This window comes from Bufo bufo, chromosome 8 (assembly GCF_905171765.1).
Source record: "Bufo bufo chromosome 8, aBufBuf1.1, whole genome shotgun sequence".
In the NCBI taxonomy this organism is placed as follows: domain Eukaryota; kingdom Metazoa; phylum Chordata; class Amphibia; order Anura; family Bufonidae; genus Bufo; species Bufo bufo.
In genome coordinates, this window is record NC_053396.1 from 23,133,602 (window position 1) to 23,151,291 (window position 17,690).

At 46.3% G+C, this 17,690-nt stretch overlaps 1 protein-coding gene across 2 annotated transcripts in view; it reads right to left on the reverse strand.

The window, feature by feature from the left end:
• Positions 1-17,690, reverse strand: part of HAUS7 (HAUS augmin like complex subunit 7) — a 44,234-nt gene that overhangs the window by 18,024 nt on the left and 8,520 nt on the right. The window contains exons 4-6 of one of the 2 annotated variants that reach the window (XM_040405682.1): positions 8,617-8,678; positions 7,340-7,449; positions 6,213-6,368 (exon numbers count right to left, since the gene is read on the reverse strand). In XM_040405682.1, the coding sequence (XP_040261616.1) occupies positions 6,213-6,368; positions 7,340-7,449; positions 8,617-8,678 (328 nt within the window). Of the gene's footprint in view, positions 1-6,212; positions 6,372-7,339; positions 7,450-8,616; positions 8,679-17,690 lie in introns of both variants that reach the window. The other variant, XM_040405681.1, reaches the window with a different exon arrangement.

The following is a 17,690-nucleotide window of genomic DNA, read 5'->3' on the forward strand; positions in this document are numbered from 1 at the left end:
CCTACAGTCAGTCAATGGAAAGCATTAGTAAATCATGCTATGTCTATAGAAAAAGTGGTTTACACCCATAGGAAGTGCCCGCAGAAATTCCAAAAGGTATGGGGGGGGAGTGGTGCTCCTCTACTCAATCTTTACATCACACACATCTACATTCTGTGATGGAGGAATCTGGTTGATAATGCCCTACTGACTGATGTCTTGTAAGGTTGTAATTAATGCTTGAATAATAAGATATAGCATTAGTATGTCTGCTGATTTTATGTGAAGGATTACTGTTCGGAAGATGCCTTTGTGTTATATGTACTTATATAACTTGCTGAGAAGCCAGTGACTCTCCTGCGTGGGCTGTCACTGCTTCGCGATGTCATGATCCTTGCCTGTTATTAAACTTCAATAAAACGAGTTAAAAAAAAAAAAAAAGTACTGTATTCTAGCCCAAAGGCCAGTATAAGAGCGAATGGAGGGGTGTCCAAGCAATTTAATCTATATCGGGGCACCCGACAGGGCTGCCCTTTATCTACCCTTGTTGTTCGCATTGGCGATAGAACCGCTGGCCGCGGCGGTAAGAAAGTCCGTCCAGATCCAAGGATTTCAGTATGGCACTTTACAAAATAAGGTAGCTATGTACGCTGATGATACCCTATTGTTTTTGGGGGACACATCTGCGTCGTCATTGGTGGCTGTGATGTCCCTTATCGACAGATTTGGGCGATTGTCTGGTCTGACGATTAACTGGCATAAATCGGCGCTGATGATTCTGGATGGTCAACCAATATCAGGGACGGTATCTGCTAATAATGTCCCGTGTGTAGAGGTATTTAAGTATCTGGGGATTAAGGTCTCCCCTAGGATTACCGACTTTGAGAGGTTGAATCTTATTCCACTGTTGTATAAACAACGAAATAAGTGCAAAGCCTGGTGTAAATTGTTCCTTTCTGTGGTTAACCTTATTAAAATGGTACTGATGCCGCAGCTTCTATATATTCTACATAACGCCCCAATATGGCTGTCCGCAGATAAATTCGGTAGAATTAACTCCATGTTTAGGGAATTGCTGTGGCGTAAGGGACAAGCTAGGATTAAACTCCAAACGCTGCAACATTACAAAACGGAAGGGGGATTGGCAATTCCCAACCCGTGGGTATATTACTTGGCGGCCCAAAGTCAACATTTTAAGGGGTGGTTAGACTCGGAGCTCTCGTATGTGACCAGTCGGATATTATTGTCACACCTGTGGGCTACTGATATCATGTTATTGTTGGAAGGGGTAGAGGTGAAAACGAGGAGGTCAGATCTTCCCTTGCATCGTACAATGTACTTGGTATGGAACTCGGTCAAACGCCTGAGGGGGGTTGCTAAGATATGTGAATATACACCACTATTGGGTAACCCAGTTCTATCTGAATTTACGCTGCTGAACGGTTTTGAGGAATGGAAGGAGAGAGGGGTCTGGCGGCTTGGTCATCTGCTAGAAAGTGGAGTCTTTAGAACTTTCGCTAGCTTTCAGGAGAAATTTGGTATTTCCAGGCGCAAATTCTATCAATACCTACAATTACGTCATGCCTATATGGCCACGACCGAGAAGGGCAATGTGTGCTCTCAGAGGGATGCTGGTTTACATCATGTTGTGACGGGAGGCAAGAGGAGAGGAGTGATATCTGTCACGTATAAATGGTTGCTGGATAAATATCTGGAGGCGCATCCGATGTCTAGAATGCAGAAATGGGTTCAGGATGTAGGTAATATCTCCAGAACAATGGACGGATATATTGGAGGCAGTGCCCAGATCATCCTTGAGTGAGGGTGGAAAGCTCTCGCAATTGTTTATTATACACAGAGTTTACAAAACGCCAATCTTTTTACAGAAAAATGAGGTCAGACTTGATGCTAAATGTCCTAGATGTGCTGAGGAATCGGCAGATCTGATCCATATGTTATGGCGCTGTTCGGCATTGACTATGTATTGGGGGAAGATCATTACTGCTGTTCAATCAGCCTATTCAGTATGTATTCCATGCGATCCCATAGTCTGCATTTTGGGGTATATTTCTGAGCTTGCGCTTGATCAATCCCTGATTGTGAGCCCCATTGGGGACAGTATATTTCTGGCTGTGGGCCACTTGCTTTATGTTGCCCGGAAACTGATTGCTCAGCATTGGGTACAGGTCAGCCCGCCTACGTTTGGTGAATTTCGACGTAAAGTAAAGATCATGCTTGGTTATAAAAAGGCTGTTTTTCAGAAAAGGGGGTGTCCTCTTAAATATGAAAAGCTGTGGGAACCGTGGCTGGCGTATGAGTATTGTTTTAGACAGTCGGAGTAGATGTAAACAACACCGGAAAGGGAGGGGGGGGGGGGGGTGCAATTTTGTAGATTGGTAGATGGGATGGTTTCAGATCATTGTCTTTATTTCTGTATGGATGCACATATACTCTGTACCTCCGTTTACCCCAGTATGTTATTTAAATTCTAACACTGTATATTGCATTTTAGCTTGTTAAATGGTGTAATTGCACTGATCGTATAATATTAATAAAAAAGATCTGATTCAAAAACCCTGTGCCTGTAGAATCTATTGCCACCAAGAGGGAGGGTAGGAGGGAGAAGACCAGACAACCCAGGAGGGTTAATTCATGTCAGAATGGACATACTTACCTATTCCCGTGTACTCACCTCATCTTCTGTCTTGCCGCCATCTTCACCCCTCCTCTGGTCCAGCAGGGTCACCCCTTCAGCTACTGGCACGACGCTGGAAAAGGGGCTTGGATGGGTGACCCCTTGGCTGGCGGGATGCAGGGGAGCGAAGCTGCCCTGGTCCACCTTGTCTTCTGTGGGGGAGGCAGCAGTGGCGCAACTCGACCCCGGGAGAACAGGCGTCCACTGTTTTCCCATCTGAAAAAGTAGGGGAAAAAAATTAAAAATTAACTAAAATAAAAAATCTTCAGGAGATCCCTGCAGAGCAGGGAGGTCTTGCCTCCTATTGACACTAGAAAAAACGGAAGCTCTCTCTCCAGGCTGGAGGGGGTATGGCTGCCGGGGGAGGAGCTAACACCTTCTACTAGTGTCAACGCCTCCTAGAGGACATAGCTATACCCACGGTTCCTGTGTCCCCCAATGAATATGGGCGAGAAAATGCAGATATTACCGTAATAGCTCTGTACAGAGTCAGGTAGGTGCTGATACTAATACAATAGTAATAAATGGAGCAGCAAAATGATGTTCAGGTGTGGACATTCCCTTTAAAGCAACAAAAAGACAAGTATAGAAAACACAATACAGCAAGGAAGGGCAGTATTTGGGAGCATATAAGTATTTAAAGCCAGTGATAATGATTGAAGTTTACAATTGATAGGGGCTGGAGAAAAACTTGATATAGAAACAAAAGGCTTAATATAAAAAAATTACTACTAATTAAAAAAACAGTAGAGATGGAATGAGAATGAATACCCTCACTGCACTACAACAGTCTCTGATCTGATAACTCTTAGGCCCCTTTCACACGAGCGAGTATTCCGTGTGGGTGCAACACGTGATGCAAACGCATTGCGCCCGCACTGAATCCGGACCCATTCATTTCTATGGGGCTGTTCACATGAGCGTTGGTTTTCAAGCATCACTTGAGCGTTACGTGAAAATTGCAGCATGCTCTATATTCTGCAATTTTCTCGCAACGCAGGCCCCATAGAAGCGAATGGGGCTGCGTGAAAATCACATCGCATCCGCAAGCAAGTGCAAATGCGATGCGTTTTTCACGGATGGTTGCGAAGAGATGTTGTTTATAAAACTTCAGGGTTTTTTTTATCACGCAAGTGCAAAATGCATTAAATCGCACTGCACCCGAGCGATAAAAACTGAACGCGATCGCAAACAAAACTGAATGAACTTGCTTGTGAAATCGCACATTTTTCACTGAACGCATCCAGACCTAATCCGCACGCGCTCGTCTGCAAGGGGCCTAAATAGCAAGTAAGAATACAAAAAAGATGAAGTGCAATCTGTATTTATTTTTTTAACACCACAAAGAGCACTCCTTTCTTTTTCTTTATTATTTTGATTTTATAACTCATATTTTATATGTAAATAGGGCATAAACAGAATATTATAGCCTACGGCTAGTGAAATAAAGTTCCGCATTATCCATAATACAACAGTCCTATCCTATTATTTTTGGCGGAGGGGGGGGGGGGGGGGAGGTGACAAAATGGTGAATCTGTTTTTTATTTATTTTTTCTGTCACGGCATTCACCGCATAGGAGATATTTTTTTTATATTTTAATAGTTCAGACTTTTTTGGACATGGCGATAACGAATATGTTTATATTTTTATATGTAAAATTGGGATGGATGGTGATTTAAACTTAAAATTATATGCATTGGTGGCGCAGTGTCCACAGTCGCTCCCCTCCTCCTCAGTGCTATCTCCTCATTGGTGGTCAGCGGCACCCGCGTCACAGTGGGGAGGGAGAGAGACTCTCCTTCTCCACTGTGCTGCTGAGAAGCACACCAGGATTTTTTTCCTATATAGTGCAGGCTATTACTAAAGAATAAGATAGAGGCCCTTATGTACACCTTGTGTTTTATTTGACGTGTAAATTGTGGGTTGTCTGCCATCTTTATTCCTTCTTTCCCTCAGATATGGTTTTCCAATTTCCATTACATTTCAGTCTCGCCACACTGCACTGCTCTGTATAAGGGCAGCCATGACAGATGAGCGACACAGAGCTGCTGTCCCCTCACACCCAGCAGGGTCTCCATGTTTTTCTATGTGATGCAGCTCCAGCCTGTCTGCCCACTCTCCTGTCATCTCTTACATGGGGGAAGCAGAGAGACCAGTGTGAAGCATCTCAGAACTACACTGGAGAGTCAGCACACACAGATAGTACAGGCAGGCAGTGCAAGTCAGGAGGTTTATATAACTCTATACATTCACCTACTATATATCTGCACTCCGGGTCCTTTAAATAGGGGAGGCATTAGAGCTCCAGCAGAATACAGGGATATACAGAGGAGCATGGAGGGTGGACAGGAGCCTGAGAGCTGCCAGGAGGGATTTGACTGGTGAGGTCATCCTACAGATCACATGGAAAGACTGCCGGGAGACTGACCACTGCTGTCTACATATTAGAGTGTGCTCTGTGCTGGTGGTCAGAGGAGGTCACATGACCAGGTTCCCATAATGGGAGAATTTTTTTTATTTTTATGGATGCCCACATTTAAGGTGTACAATGCTGGAATACAGGTGGCGAGTTGGCACTATATGTAAATAAATAAAAAATGGAGTGCTTCTTTAAATGTCTTCAGCAAATAGCATTTATCATGTAGACAAAGTTAAATGAGTATTCTGGTTGTTTCAAGTCGTCTCTTATCCACAGGGGGTATTGGGCCCCCAATTGGTAGGAACCACACCAATTTAATAGTTATTCCCTATCCTGTGAATAAGGGACAACCTGAAACAACCACAAGTGAACAAAGCGGCTGGTCAGGAATGTGTGCAGCCGCTCCATTATTTCTATGGGAATTCCAAAGATGGCTGATTGCTGCACTCTCTGGAACTCCCATAGAAATTAATGGAGCGACCATGCACATGTGCGACCAGCCGCTCTGTTCATTTTAGGGGGGCTGCAGGGGGTATGGGGGCCCCTATTCTTGTGATCGGTGAGAGTCCCAGTGGTAAAACCCCCATCAATTTAATAGTTATCCCCTATCCTGTGGATATGGGATAACTTCAAATAACCAGAATACCCCTTTAATACAAGGCACTTACTAATGTATTGTAATTGTAATGTCCATATTACCTCCTTTACTGGCTTGATTCCGTTTTTTCAAATCACATTATACATGGCTCATTTCCAGGGTTATGACCACCCTGTAACCCAACAGCAGTGGTCGTGCTTGCACACTATAGAAAAAGGCGCCGGGCAAGATCATGGGAGTGAGCATAGGCCAGCGCTTTTTTCCTATAAATGTGCAAGCATGGCCACCGCTGCTGGATTGCAAGGTGGTCGTAACCCCTGAATGAAAGCAGTTTATAACGCGATGAAAAAGAGCCAGCAAAGGAGGCCATATGGACAATCGCAATACATTAGTAAGTTGCTTGTATTAACTTTGTCTACAGGATAAATGCCATTCGCTGAAGTGACACAACCCCTTTAAGCTTTCGATCCAGACGTTAAATCACAACTTTATTCCATTAAATCAACACTACATTTACTACCTTTTCTGAATTTCCTCTGGGACTAAAAGAGGTTTCAAGTCCGCAGGCCAGGGATTGCACTCTGGAGCTAGGGTTGCTTGGAAGTGTGGACTTGAGAATAGTTCCTTTAGAAGCTCCTCGTTCTCACGGGCATAGGTAATGAAGTTCTTATCACGGCTGCCGTAAGGAGAAAAAGAGGAAGCTGCATCACAACGATTCTTACAATAACAATGTCACACAGTCGAACAGCTCTGCTGGCGGCAGAAGATCGGAAACAGCACCTCACTTGTATATTTTTATTTATTTAAGGGTACTTTCACACTAGCATTTTTCTTTTCCGGTATTAAGTTCCGTCACAGGAGCCTAATACCGGAAAAATCTGATCAGTTTTATCCTAATGCATTCTGAATGGAGAGCATTCCGTGCAGGATGCATCAGTTCAGTCCCTCTTAAGTTTTTTGGCTGGAGAAAATACCGCAGCATGCTGCAGTTCTCTCTCCGGCCAAAAATCCTGAACACTTGCCGGAATGCCAGATCAGGCATTAATTTCCATTGAAATGTATTAGTGCCGGATCCGGCATTAAAATTGCCGCATTGACGGATCCGTTCTTCCGGTCCGCACATGCGCAGACCTTTAAATCTGTGGAAAAAAATAAATACCGGATCCGTTTTCCTGGATGACACAGGAGAGATGGATCTGGTATTTCAATGCATTCCGCAACCGGATCTGTCTGACAAATGCCATCCGTTTGTGTCCGGATTGCCGCATCCGGCAGGCAGTTGCGGTGACGGAACTGCCTGCCGGCATCCTCTGCCGCAAGGGTGAAAGTACCCTAATGCACTTATATAGTGCTACTATATTCCGCAGCGCTTTACAGACATTAGCATCCAACTGTCCCCAATGGGGCTCACAACCTAAGTTCCCCATCAGGATGTCTTTGGAGTGTGGGAGGAAACCGGAGAACCCGGCGGAAACCAACTAGCATTACATCATGGTCACATCTATTTTAACATAAATCATTTTATATAACTGTTCAGAAGGTTGGAGAGGTCCTCATGTGTAATGGAGGTGACAAACATTAAGGTCTGAATCATGGGCATGACAGTAACAAATACCATCAGTGCAGATAATGAAAATATACACTTACCCCGGAGCCAAGGGCGGCAGCTCAGAACTGTTGGAGAACTCCTCACAAGTCTGAATAATGTCCAGTAACTGTCTCATGAATGACAGCTGTCTGCTTGGACTAACATTCCCCTGTGGGGTACATACAATATTTATTTATCAAAGGAAAGAATTAGGGTTCATTCACATGTCCGCAAAATGGGTCCGCATCCGTTCCGCAATTTTGCGGAACGGATGCAGACCCATTCATTTCCAATGGGGCCGGAATGTGCTGTCCGCATCCGCAGATCCGCACACGTGCTTCCGTTTCCACAAAAAAAATAGAACATGTCCTATTCTTGTCTGCAATTGCTGACAAGATTAGGAATTTTCTATTATAGTGCCGGCGATGTGCAGCCCGGATCCGCAAAACACTTACGGACGTGTGAATGGACCCTTAAGAGTACCACAAGTCAAGAAAGAGATTAAGGGTATACGTTCACACAGGATGTATATACGCCGCAGACTGTGTGCCCCAGAATTTCAGCGGAATCCGCCCCCTAATCTGATCTGTGGGGCAGCAACTCAATTTATAAAAGGTGGGATTTTACCTTTTGCAACGCATAGGGTGAAATCCCTGCAGCAATCATACTACAAATTCCACAACAAAAACCCGCACCATTTTGCTGCAGACTTTCCAATGTGGAAAATATGCAGCATTTCAGTTCTGGGTGGACATACCCTAAAGGGCTATTCCCATCTTCTAAAGTGAGGGCATATCGCTAGGATATGCAATCACTATATGATTAATGGAGGCCTGTCCTCTGGGACCCACAGTGATCATTCATTGCTGCGGCTCCTTAGGCCACCTCCTATTGATGAGAACTGCTATAGAGATGGTTGTCTGGGACATGGTCGCACAGGAAGAAACAAATGAAGTGGCTTGGAGCGCTGCCCCTTCATTCTCAGGATTAGTGGGGTCCTAGTGGTCAGGTCCCCACAGATCATAAAGTGATGGCAATGGCATATCCTAGTGTTACGCTACATCTTTACAGGGCGAGAATAACTAAGCAACTCTCCATTTTATAACCTATGCAGCGCTGTGAAAAAGTATTTGCCCCTTTATTATAGAACAATAATATGTACTGGAATCCTGTGTGTCTAAATGACCCCATGGACAATACGCTGTCAGGAGAGGGAAAGGGCATCTACAGCATCCTACTGAGGAGAAGCAGCTGGCTCCCTGTTAAAAAAAAAATGATTCTGACATTTCTGTGTTCATGGGACGAAACTGACAAGAGGCTCTGTTCAGTCACTTACCTTTATGAGGTCCACGTCTTCTGGATGACACAACATCAGATCAAAGCCAAGTTTTGCCATCTCTGGAAAACAAATACAGGCGTTAATTAAATTTTGGAATTCAGTTTCCAAGTGGATATAAATACATGTATATTTTATATATATTCTACACTTATGCATAAACACATGGGGCCACATTTACGACAAGTGTCTTCAAGGTTTTTCTGGGATTTTCATATTGATAGCCTAACCTCGGGGCAGGTCATCAATATCTGTTTGGCGGGGGTCTGACTCCCAGCATCTCCACAGATCAGCTCTATCAAGAGGCTGGGGTGCTCTGGTAAGTGCTGCGGCCTCCTTACAGCTCACCAAGCACAGCACCGTCCATGGTATAGTGGCCATGCTTGGTATTGCAGCCCAGCCCCATTCAAGTGAGCTGTGTATAGGCCGTTTGGCCAATGAACGTGACGTCACATGACCTTGAAAGAGGCCTAAGCGCTCACCGAGTTGCATGGCCTCTTCATACAGCTGATGGGTGAGGGTGTCGGGAGTTGGACCCCTGCAGATCTGTCATTGATGACCTATCCTGAGGAGAGGCCATCAATATCAAAATCCTGGAGAGCCACTTTAACCACTTAAGGACCCATGACGTAGCTGTACGTCATGGGTCCGATCCCCAAACATAGCGCCCTCTTGCGCATGCAGCGGGCGCCTTAGCAGTGGGGTCTCTGCTATTTTAAATAGCAGAGAGCCGCGGCACATGTATGCAATCAGCCATAAGGCGCAGACTGGAACCGGAAATCGCGCGCTTCCGGTCCGGTAACAGCGTTCCCTGGCTGAGATCGGGGGACCTGTTACCTTGATCTAATTGACCGAAGCCCATGACAGATTATATATCTATCTGTCATGGGCTTCGGTCAATTAGATCAAGGTAACAGGTCCCCCGATCTCAGCCGGGGAACGCTGTTGCCGGACCAGAAGCGCGCGATTTCCGGTTCCAGTCTGCGCCTTATGGCTGATTGCATACATGTGCCGCGGCTCTCTGCTATTTAAAATAGCAGAGACCCCACGGCTAAGGCGCCCGCTGCATGCGCAAGAGGGCGATATGTTTGGGGATCGGACCCATGACAGATAGATAGATAGATAGATAGATAATCTATCTATCTATCTATCTATATATACACATACATACACACTGCTCAAAAAAATAAAGGGAACACAAAAATAACATCCTAGATCTGAATTAATTAAATATTCTTCTGAAATACTTTGTTCTTTACATAGTTGAATGTGCTGACAACAAAATCACACAAAAATTAAAAAATGGAAATCAAATTTTTCAACCCATGGGGGTCTGGATTTGGAGTCACACTCAAAATTAAAGTGGAAAAACACACTACAGGCTGATCCAACTTTGATGTAATGTCCTTAAAACAAGTCAGAATGAGGCTCAGTAGTGTGTGTGGCCTCCACGTGCCTGTATGACCTCCCTACAACGCCTGTGCATGCTCCTGATGAGGTGGCGGACGGTCTCCTGAGGGATCTCCTCCCAGACCTGGACTAAAGCATCTGCCAACTCCTGGACAGTCTGTGGTGCAACGTGACGTTGGTGGATAGAGCGAGACATGATGTCCCAGATGTGCTCAATTGGATTCAGGTCTGGGGAACGGGCGGGCCAGTCCATAGCATCAATGCCTTCGTCTTGCAGGAACTGCTGACACACTCCAGCCACATGAGGTCTAGCATTGTCTTGAATTAGGAGGAACCCAGGGCCAACCGCACTAGCATATGGTCTCACAAGGGGTCTAAGGATCTTATCTCGGTACCTAATGGCAGTCAGGCTACCTCTGGCGAGCACATGGAGGGCTGTGCGGCCCTCCAAAGAAATGCCACCCCACACCATTACTGACCCAATGCCAAACCGGTCATGCTGGAGGATGTTGCAGGCAGCAGAACGTTCTCCACGGCGTCTCCAGACTCTGTCACGTCTGTCACATGTGCTCAGTGTGAACCTGCTTTCATCTGTGAAGAGCACAGGGCGCCAGTGGTGAATTTGCCAATCTTGGTGTTCTCTGGCAAATGCCAAACGTCCTGCACGGTGTTGGGCTGTAAGCACAACCCCCACCTGTGGACGTCGGGCCCTCATATCACCCTCATGGAGACTGTTTCTGACCGTTTGAGCAGACACATGCACATTTGTGGCCTGCTGGAGGTCATTTTGCAGGGCTCTGGCAGTGCTCCTCCTTGCACAAAGGCGGAGGTAGCGGTCCTGCTGCTGGGTTGTTGCCCTCCTACGGCCTCCTCCACGTCTCCTGATGTACTGACCTGTCTCCTGGTAGCGCCTCTGGACACTACGCTGACAGACACAGCAAACCTTCTTGCCACAGCTCGCATTGATGTGCCATCCTGGATAAGCTGCACTACCTGAGCCACTTGTGTGGGTTGTAGACTCCGTCTCATGCTACCACTAGAGTGAAAGCACCGCCAGCATTCAAAAGTGACCAAAACATCAGCCAAGAAGCATAGGAACTGAGAAGTGGTCTGTGGTCACCACCTGCAGCACCACTCCTTTATTGGGGGTGTCTTGCTAATTGCCTGTAATTTCCACCTGTTGTCTATCCCATTTGCACAACAGCATGTGAAATTGATTGTCACTCAGTGTTGCTTCCTAAGTGGACAGTTTGATTTCACAGAAGTGTGATTGACTTGGAGTTACATTGTGTTGTTTAAGTGTTCCCTTTATTTTTTTGAGCAGTGTAATAAATTATATATATATAAAAAAAGAGAAAAAGATGGCAGCACATCACAGTTTAGAAAAATGAATAGAGGGTGCACAGGCCCAATGTGGATATAAGCCAATCCAGATGAATACAAAATATAAAAACGGGCAGCACTCCAGCGGATAAAAAAAACTTTATTTACCCATAAGGCGAATGCAACGTTTCGGCTCTACATAGGAGCCTTCCTCAAGCTTCTATGTAGAGCCGAAACGTTGCATTCGCCTTATGGGTAAATAAAGTTTTTTTCATCTTTTTATCCGCTGGAGTGCTGCCCGTTTTTATAAATGTATTGAGAGATAGATATATATATATATATATCTATCTCTCAATACATTTATAAAAACGGGCAGCACTCCAGCGGATAAAAAGATGAAAAAAACTTTATTTACCCATAAGGCGAATGCAACGTTTCGGCTCTACATAGAAGCTTGAGGAAGGCTCCTATGTAGAGCCGAAACGTTGCATTCGCCTTATGGGTAAATAAAGTTTTTTTCATCTTTTTATCCGCTGGAGTGCTGCCCGTTTTTATAAATGTATTGAGAGATAGATATATATATATATATATATATATATATATATATATATATATATATATATATATATATATATATATATATATATATATATATATCTCAATACAGGCCTTGTATTGATATAGTGCAAATTAAGTCTTCAATAATGGCTATTTAGAGATCACTGAATACTATGGGCAATCGAATGATTGCCAGTTATTGTCACCCAAGGTGACAAAAGTAAAAAAAAAAAGAAGTTTTTACAAATATATATATATATAAAAAATAAAAAAAAAAACACAACAACTTTCAAATCACCCCCCTTTACTTAAAATAAAAATACTTAACCAATAAAAAATAAATAATCATGGGCATCGCTGCGTGCAAAAATGCCTAAACTATTAAAATATAACAATATTAAAATGGCTAACAAGAGTAGAGGAAAAAAGAATAAAAACAGCCAACTACCCAATACTTTTTTTTATAAGATCAATAAGTCGCACACACTTAGAATTGGTATCACTGAAAAGAACAGATCGTCCCCCAAAAAATGAGCCCTCACACAGCCCCGTACACATAGCTAGAAAATAGTTATAGGGGTCAGAATATGGTTATGAAAAACAAAAAACATTTTTTTCCTCAAAAGTTGTATTTTTTTTTCAGTATTAAAACGCAAGAAAAATTATTCGTGTGGTATCGTTGGAACCGTACTGACCTGAAGAATGAAGATATCAGGTCAAATTTACTGCATAGTGTACAGTGTAAAAAGATAAAATAAATAAAAACCTTTATCAGAATTGCGTTTTTCCCCAATTCTACCCCATTTGGAATTTTTTTTCCCACATCCTACTACATGGAATGCAACCGTAAATGGTGACATTAGAAATTACAACCTGTCCCGCAAAAAAATAAGCCCTCATAAGGCTATGTGAATGGAAAAATTAAAAAGTTAGGACTATGGGAAGGCGGGGAGTAAAAAACAAAAATGGGGTTAAGATATAGACAGCTAAATTTAGACAATACAGTCCACACCTGCCATCTATTTATCACAATGGCTGAGACTGGATGCTGAATCTGGAGCACCTTTACCCTGTTCAGTCTAAGGGGCGTTTCCCTTGCAACAGTTTTCTGGTGTCAGTCTCATTTGGTGGGGTTTGCGCCCCACTGGTCACTCTTCCAAAAAGAGGGCTGGGCCTAGCCAGCACAGACTTCCGTTTCTGCTGAATGGACCTGTGCCATTACTATTAAAAGTATACAGCTCTTTATAATTGTGGCTCATCTGATGTCGGTGGAGTAGAGATTAAGACTCCTGTACAGAATGTGGTCATAACAGATGTCCCTCCAAGTTTACACCATCTACGAGTTAGCTTACAATACGCTGGAATCATGCGCCAAACTTTTGCTGCATTTTTTGGTGAACACAGTCACGTCTTAGGCCACTTCTAAGGTGGAAAAAGGCATCTACGCTAGTTTTCTGCAGTAAAGTACGCCATTTTGATCAGTCAGTCAATCTCCGTCTATCTTATTACATTAAGTAAAATATCCCGGTGCTACACGTATGTATGGCGGCTATACGTGACTTGCATAAAACTTTGTAACCATGAAATATTCATCTGTCAGACACTCTATAAAAGTGTAATCCTGTGTGTAGTTCTACTCCAGTGGTGAAAACCACAAACCTAAAAATGACAGACGACACTTCCTGATGGTCTGAGGGAAAAAGAGCCTCCACCCGATGAATCACATCCAACAAGTGTTTGTACTCCAGTCAGCGCCGCTCTATGAATAGCTTCTCTGCACAAACCTCACCCTTACATTATTTAGTACAGTATTACATAACTTTGCAGAATCGACGTTTGCTTTGCTTCTTGTTGCTCTTTGTATATTCTCAAAGGCAAGTTCATTTGGGTTGCCTGGCGACCATGTGACTTCCTGTGCGAGTGACAACTCTTGGAGTGAATGTTGCTACCTGCACAGAAGCGGTCACAGAACAAGAAAGAAAAAGAAAGAAGAAGAAAGAAGTAGTTTTGATCACTGGGGGGGGGGGGGGGGGGGGTGCAGAGATCCCGTGACCACTGAAATGAAGGGTCACAGTGGTCTTCCAATGCATGTACATACACCACTCATTTTGTTCTCCAAGGATAGCCCAATGAAACACCGTGCCCCTTCATTTTTAATGTTCAGTGGGGGTCTATCCCCCCCACCCCCCCCATTGATCATAACCTTCTGACTACTTACTATGAAATGACAGAAGTTTGTTAAGATGATAGGTGCCCTTTAAGAAGGAGCACTGACGAGGATATTGTGTAGAACGTTACCAAGATAGGCCACAAAAGTCAATCATACTTCGGGGGTCACCACCTATTGGGATAATGGGGTGGGGGGAGGGCATCTTGTTTGGAGAGGTCCCCTACTGTAATTTTTGACTTGCCAAACTGGGTTCAGACATTTTTGTCATAACCTGCGGATATAATCCACTCAAGGAAACCACAGACATACTAGTATATCAGGGAAGTGAACACAAAAATCCAGTCCTGATTGGGGTCGGTAGCGGAGAGATTTCACTTTATACGTCTTCGCCAAGTAGTAGCGAATGTGAAACAGGACATTTGGAAGAAATGCTGGAGTTTAGGTCACTGCTGTGTCCACTGATGACCGAGGCTGCGATCCTGCCCCCCAGAGATGAGGAGGAGGAGGAGATGGACCCGTGTTATGTGTGTTCAAGACCTCCATAACCTTTACCTTTGGATATGGAAAAATACAATTTCTGCAGACTGTTATGTAAATGAAATATATCTTCATGTCGCTAATCTCCCTCCATCTGTGCCCGATGTGCTCAGATCACTGGAGTGGTTTAAACCCGGACCTGCGGAGCGCCGGTAATATTTAACTACAATATGGCCGACATGTAAGGATAACACACACCCTTATCAGTATTACAGTAGTTCATCCAGTTCACCACAAGAGCACTCAGTTCCCGGTCACTAAGTTTACTAATCAGAAAGCGAAAAAACAGACGCTCTAAGGTAAAGTGGCTTTTAATATCCAGAGTCCATTTTCTGGTTTAACCCCTTGACATTGACAATTTGCTCGGTACTACTGATTGTTTGCCTACCATTGTACTGCTCATCGTTATTTTATGCTGGGTGGGTTTGATTAGACCTGGACACTGGGAGGTGCGATTCTGTCCACAGTGTAAGTCCAAACTGCAATATTTGTAATATTTTACATTTCTCGCTTATATCATTGGGGGATACAGACCATGACCATGGGTATAGCTGCTTGCTGCCACTAGGAGGCGACACTAGGCTGAAAACTGTTAGCTCCTCCCCCGCCAGCTATACCCCCTCCGGCCAGGAGAGAGCCCTCAGTTTTTAGCTTAGTGTCGTAGGAGGCAGACCCCCTCTGCCGGGTGGCTGTTATTTTTATTTTCCCTTTTAGGTTGGGGGTCCAGGGCTACAAAGAGCTCTGCACCGCCGGCAAGGGGTTGCGAGGGTTAACTCTGCATGTGCGGCGGCTTCCCCACCGGGCTCAGTGATTTACGGGGGGGGGGGGGAGGCGCTGCGCTTATATAGGTCGGGACCCCTTCTTTCTCCGGATTCCCGGCAGCGCTAGGCGGGGGTGTGGCTTCGCACCGTCTGTCCATCCACCGGGGCGGCTGGAGGGGGGCGGAGCCTATCTTTCCCGCCGCGCTTCCCTTCCTCCCGGCTCTCCATCCGGAAGTACCCAGCCGTGCATGCGGTTTCCCAGCCTGAGAGGGACATCATCTTGGGTCTGCTCCCTCCTCTCCAGCTCGCCGCAGACCACCTCAACCCGCTTCATCCTGCTCCTGGTGACACGTCCAGCAAGGGTTAACTCTGCTCCACTTTGGTAGGACCAGCACTGCTCCCCTCCTCTGTACCCTCTCTGGCTCCCTGACACCTGTCATGTCGGACCCAGCAGATCCCACGCCCCAGGTCCTCGGTAGGGCTACCCATTATGCCTGCACTTCATGTAATGTGAAGTTTCCTAGGGGTCAGGCGAACCCCCTCTGTGCCTCATGCCAGGCCATCCAAAGCACGCCGCCTCAGTCGCAGCTCACTGACATGCACCCTTCTGCTGGAAGTATGGAACCGGAATGGGCCAGATCCCTGTCCCGGGCGGTGACTGACCTATCCAAGATCTCCCAATCCACCCTTTCCTTAATGGGTCGCTTGGTAGAGACGTCGTCACCTGCGCAACCTGCTCTCTCTTAGGCTCCATTCACACGTCCGTGGTGTGTTGCGGACCCACAAATTGCGGATCCGCAACACACCCGCCCGGCACCCCTATAGAAATGCCTATTCTTGTCCGCAGCTGCGGACAAGAATAGGACATGTTCTATCTTTTGCGGAGCTGCGGACCCGAAGATTGGGGCCTCGCCCCGCAATTGCGGACAGCACACTGTGTGCTGTCCGCATCCATTCCGTCCCCATAGAGAATGAATGGGTCCGCACCCGTTCCGCAAATTTGCGGAACGGATGCGGACCCATTTGCAGACGTGTGAATGGAGCCTTAGGGCATACTGTACCATCCAGGAGCAGACACCCCAACAAGCGTCCCAGGCAGGAACGCCTCTCCTCCTCGGATGCATCGCCTTCGCCTCCTCCCCCCGGTTCGCTGTCCAAGGCGTCCTCGTTGGTTGGGGACCCTTCGTCCAAAGTGGAACTCGCAGAGTCGGATACGGATCTGGACCGCTCGTCTCAGATTGTTGCCTTAGTGGACAGTCTGGTCTCGGCAATCCGGGACACCTTCCAACTTCAGGAGGAGGGCCCCTCCTCCAGTCACCAGGGAGTTTCTTTCCTGCGTACCAAGCAGACTCCCAAATCGTTCCCGGTCCACAACGACTTTTCCGTTCTCACCACTAAAGCGTGGGAACAGCCAGGTTCACGTTTCCTGATCCCCAAGCGGCTGGATCTTCATCTGTTCCCCCCAGATTAGGTGGGTAAGTGGTCTTCCCCTCCAAAGGTGGACCTGCCGGTGGCTCGCCTGGCCAAGAATACCACTATTCAGGTTGCGGACGGCTCCTCTCTGCAGGACCCGGTGGACCGACGGGTTGAATCGCTTGCAAAGTCAGTCTTTTCAGCCACCGGTTCGGCACTCCGTCCCATTTTCGCTTCGGCGTGGGTGGCTAAGGCGGTTTCTGAATGGGCCCTGCGCTTACATCAGGACTTAGACTCTGACCTTTCCGGCACAGAAATCCAGGCTCTGGCGGTCCAGATATCCTAGGCAGGGAAGTACCTTTGCGAGGCGGCTCTGGACGCGGGTTCCATGGTCGCGCAGTATTCCGCCTTTGCCGTCTCCATTCAGCGGGAACTTTGGCTAAAGGCCTGGCAGGCCGATTCTTCTTCCAAGTGCTCCCTTCTATCTCTTCCTTTCGCTGGCTCTCGTCTTTTTGGGCCCAAACTTGACGAAATCATTTCTGAGGCCACGGGTGGCAAAAGCACCCATCTTCCGCAGCCCAAACCCAAGCGTTCTTCTCGACCGCGTCCTTCCGCGCAACACCAGTCCTTTCGCCGCTTCACGGGCACCCGCCCGGCAGCTCCCTCGACCGCGAGGCAGCCCACACAGGAGCAAAGGCAGAAGCCTTCGTTAAAGCCACAGCCCGCCTGGCGTTCCCGAGCGCAGCCTCAGCGCTCTTCCTCTGGCAAGCAGTCCCCGGCATGAAGGTGCGCCCCCACCTTCCTGGGTGGGGGGGGGGGGGGGGGTCGGCTCCTTCATTTTCAGGAGCTTTGGCAGGCCCACATCTCAGACGCCTGGGCGCTCGAGGTGGTCACTTCGGGCT